Consider the following 4,257-nt stretch of genomic DNA (forward strand, 5'->3'; position numbering starts at 1 on the left):
AAAAAAAAAAAAAAAAAAAATCTGTATGACTGCATCTTAATGCCATAGGACATCTCTTAGAGCTACTGATTTGAAGGACTCACCCTTGTTCATTTCCATATACTTTAAAGAAGCCAATGGGGGAGGTGGCACACTATCTCTTTTGGCATAAAAGGTCATAATACAAATTGGTATCACATTTCTAGGAAGCTAAAACCTTCTAGCTGGACGTGGTACCGGACATTGAACCCAGTGCCTTGCACATCCTAGGCAAGTGCTCTTCTACCGCACTATTCTTGGCCCCTTGTTAACACATACATTGTTTTAAGTTTTGAGACACTTTCTCACTCAGAGCCCATGCCGGGGTCAAACTTATAATTCTCCTGCTTCAGCCTTAGAGTAGCTAAGATTAGATATGTACCACCACACACAGCTCTAAAAGCAAAGCCTTCAGCCAGGGAGATAGCTCAGTAGAATAAGCACTTGCCTGGTAAGCACAAGGGCCTGAGTTCAATGCCCAGTTCCACCAAAAATAAATAAATACATAAGTAAATAAAGCAAAGCCTTTTAAAGCATATTCCACTTAACAGAGGAATCACAATTCCATGATACTGTTTAAGGAATGAAGAAAAAACAAACACTTTTTACACCAGTGGTGGTGAAGTTATGGTACATGTGTCATTGTATATTTAAGACAAAAGATGTTAACATATATTTTTTCTAAAACAAAACCTCAACATTCAGGTTTAATTGCTGTGTTGGCACTCTGTGATAAATAAGTGGGTTTGGGTTGCAGTTTGGGCACTTGGGTTTCAAGACGGTTGACCGTCACTGTTCTATAAAATTAGAAAAGAAACATAGTAATCATCCAATATGAAATAACAGGTTAAATAAATTATGGTGTTCCTATTCAGTAGACTACTACAAACCTGTTAAAAACATTAAATCCATATTTAGATGTAGAAAATGTTGTATGATAAACTGTTTAATGAAAGGAGCAAATATAAGAATACATTACCGGGCTGGTGAGATGGCTCAGTGGTTTAAAGCTACTTAGAACAAGCTTAGCAAAGCACAGGGACCACAGTTCGATCCCCCAGCACCACATGCCAGCCAGCCCTGCCCCTAGGTGGGCTGAGCTGGCCACACACACACACACACACACACACTAAATAAATAAATAAACTTAAAAAAAAAAATACATTACCATTAAAATACAAAGTCATTTATATGTTTATAATGTGAAAGATCATATAGCAAGTGTTACTCTCAGAGAAACAGTAATATAACTAATCTTCTACTTATCTGGGTTTTATAAATTTTACAATAAACATTATTAATGAAAAAATAAGGGGTTTTTTTGTATTTTAGGGAAGGGTCTACAGGGTGTTCAGGGTCTCACTACTAGATCAGACTCGTAGTGCTTCTCCTGTTTACAGCCTCCCAAGTGCTGGGCCCAGTCTCAATTACTGTTTTAGCATGCCCCAGGGGCGGGGCCGGCATGGTAGGATTGGGGATCAAACCCTCAGCCCCTGTACCTGTTTACAGGTACTTTAATCCACTGAGCTATTTGGCCAGCCCATAAAAGTTATTTTAAAGAAAACAACAAATCAAAAACATCATGTTACTTCCCAGCCTAACATAAATGAATACATTTCTCCATGTAAGAAACATGCAAAAAAGAAATGTGATGTGCCAGCCATGGTGATGCACACCTATAATCCCAGCACTTGGGAGGCTGAGACAGGAAGACTGCCACAAGTTTGAGGCCAGCTTGGGGTACACAGTGAGACCCTGTCTCAGAAAAAAAAAAAAAAAATACAAAAAAGAAATATGCCATGTACATACCAGGAGTTCATCCATGCTAGTTTGACACTTCTCAAGATTTATTCGTTTAATCGCCACTTTCTCCTTTTTAGGGGCACAATAAGCTGCTTGGACCACAGCAGTTGCTCCACTCCCTAAAAAATAAATAAATAAATAAGTAAATAAATAGATGGACACATTAAAACATGACATTTCTAATTCTTATACAATTTAAACAAGGCCTATTTTTATAACATTCCTAAAGCGAACAACAGCTATAGAAAAACGTTCAAAAGAGTGAAGTCTTTAAAAGTAAAAGCCTTAATCATTTCAGTATTTTTTGCCAATAAATACCAATGCAAAAAATTCAAAATTGGCATAACCCTAATTCTAGCAGAGGCTTGTATATACCTGCTCCTCTCCTCCAAATACAAATAAACACCCTAAAAATAATTCAAAACACACCCCTAAAAGGCTCTGGAAGATGGAAAGGAGGAAGCAATCTAGCCAGGGACCTCAGAATTTCAGCAAAGCACAATAGTTTGCTGGGTTTTCCTTTTATCTCCCATTTTTCCCAGACAGGACAACAGAGAGGCCTCCCACGAAGAAGCACCATCAGAGAGGGAGCAAGCAGGGGCAGGATAGACAGGTATGTGAATAGATGGATGGATAGGTGCACAGATAGACTGGTAAACAAGGAAGAAAATCCTCCTCTCTGGATGAATGACTGTGCAGTGGCTGCTCAGCAGAGATGCAGTGTCGAGAAACCTTGCCTAGTCCTCATCCAGGACAGTAATGGACCCAATTCACACAGCATCAGCAAGCTCCTCAACCCACATCCAATACAGCAGCAGGCCACATTCACCACAGTGGCAGCTAGGTCTCTGTCACATAGCCATATGAATGCCAAGTTCATACTCTCACCAGTGAACCACAACAGCACCTGCAGAAATAGAATAGTAGTTCCAGGGTTTCAGGGTTTTATTTCAGAAAAATAAAGCAAAAGAAAATAGCACTTGCAAGACCTAAGAAACTCATTCCCCACCAGTGCATTACTTTTACTGTTTTCCACCACCATGAATAGTTGCCCCTCTGCCATATGCCACCCTACTTTGGAACCAACCAATTACAGACTGAAACCTCTACAAACAGCTAAATAAACTTTGCCCCTTTAAAAAAAAAAAAAAAAAACACCTAGGAAACTAAATTACCATAGGAATTACAGCTCACAAAGGTAGGACAGGAAAGATAGAGTAAACCTAAATAGGATGGCTACTTGCTAAAAATTTAAATAGAATCAAGTCTCTCTGATATTATAACTAGATGTCCAAGATACAATTAAAACATGTCTACCAAGAACCAGGAAAAACACATCTGAACAACAAAACACAATTCCAGCATGGCAGACATCTATAATTCCAATACTCTAGGAGACTGAAGCAGACGGATTGGGAGTTCAAAACCAGCCTAGCAATTTAGTAACTTAGTGAGACCCTGTCTCAAAATAAAAATTAGAAAAAGGGTAGGGTGATATCAAGGAAATAGCAGTAGCTCAGTCCTACAAGTGACACCTGGCTCCAGTAAGCATCATGGACACTGTCAACGTCCACCAAATACTAGAACTTCGTGTGATATTCTATCCCCAAACTGTTAGAAGTGCTGGTCATATATTTGCCATTCCAGCATTTTTGTTATGTTTTATTCTTAGTAATTCTTTACTATCATGAAAAAAAAAAAAAAAAGAAAAAGGGTAGGGTGGGTAGATTAGTACAAAGACCCTGACTCAGTTCAATACCCAATACTGCTAGGGGGAGGGAAGAGGGACCAATCATACTGACACAAACACAAAGATCAATCAGACATCAGAATTATCTGACAAGAATTTTAAAGCCACAATCATAAAAATGCTTCAACAAATACTCGTGGACCCCAGTGAAACAAATAAACAAAAAAAATTTAAATCTCAGCAAAGAAATGGCAGTGGGGTTGGGAAGAAGTCTGGAAAATGAAGCCAGGACTTTGCCATATAGTAAGCATGTGCTCTGTCACTGAGCTATACCCTCAGCTCCGGAAGTTACTTTCTAACAGACACCAAATGAAAACTGAATGACTGAAAAACAGATCTCCTGAGATAAAACATTTGTTAGAGAGGTTCAAAACAAATAAACACTGATACACACAACATGTGTATACCCTAAAAACAATGTAAGAGAAGCCAAGCACCATTTATATGAAAATATTCAGAACAGGGAAATCTACAGAGAGGAAAAAAATAGATTAGAGATTGTTAGGAGCTAGAGAAAAAGAAAAATGGGAATGACTAACAGATACAAGCTTTTTCTTCCTGGAGTAATAAACATGCTCTGGAATTAATCAAGTATATACTCTTTTAAAAAAATTTCTCTTTTCTCAGGCTTGTTGCGCACGACCTCGCCAGCAAGGAAGACGCAACACACAGCTCTTCCTTCAGCG

The 4,257-nt window shown here is 38.6% G+C and overlaps 1 protein-coding gene across 1 annotated transcript in view; it reads right to left on the reverse strand.

Annotated features, from left to right (window-relative positions):
• Window positions 1-4,257, reverse strand: part of Oxsr1 (oxidative stress responsive 1) — a 155,504-nt gene that overhangs the window by 121,735 nt on the left and 29,512 nt on the right. The window contains exon 2 of the mRNA XM_004642146.2: window positions 1,828-1,940. Within this exon, the coding sequence (XP_004642203.1) occupies window positions 1,828-1,940 (113 nt within the window). The remainder of the gene's footprint in view (window positions 1-1,827; window positions 1,941-4,257) is intronic.

This window comes from Octodon degus, unplaced genomic scaffold, assembly GCF_000260255.1.
Source record: "Octodon degus isolate 3935 unplaced genomic scaffold, OctDeg1.0 scaffold00147, whole genome shotgun sequence".
Lineage (NCBI taxonomy): Eukaryota > Metazoa > Chordata > Mammalia > Rodentia > Octodontidae > Octodon > Octodon degus.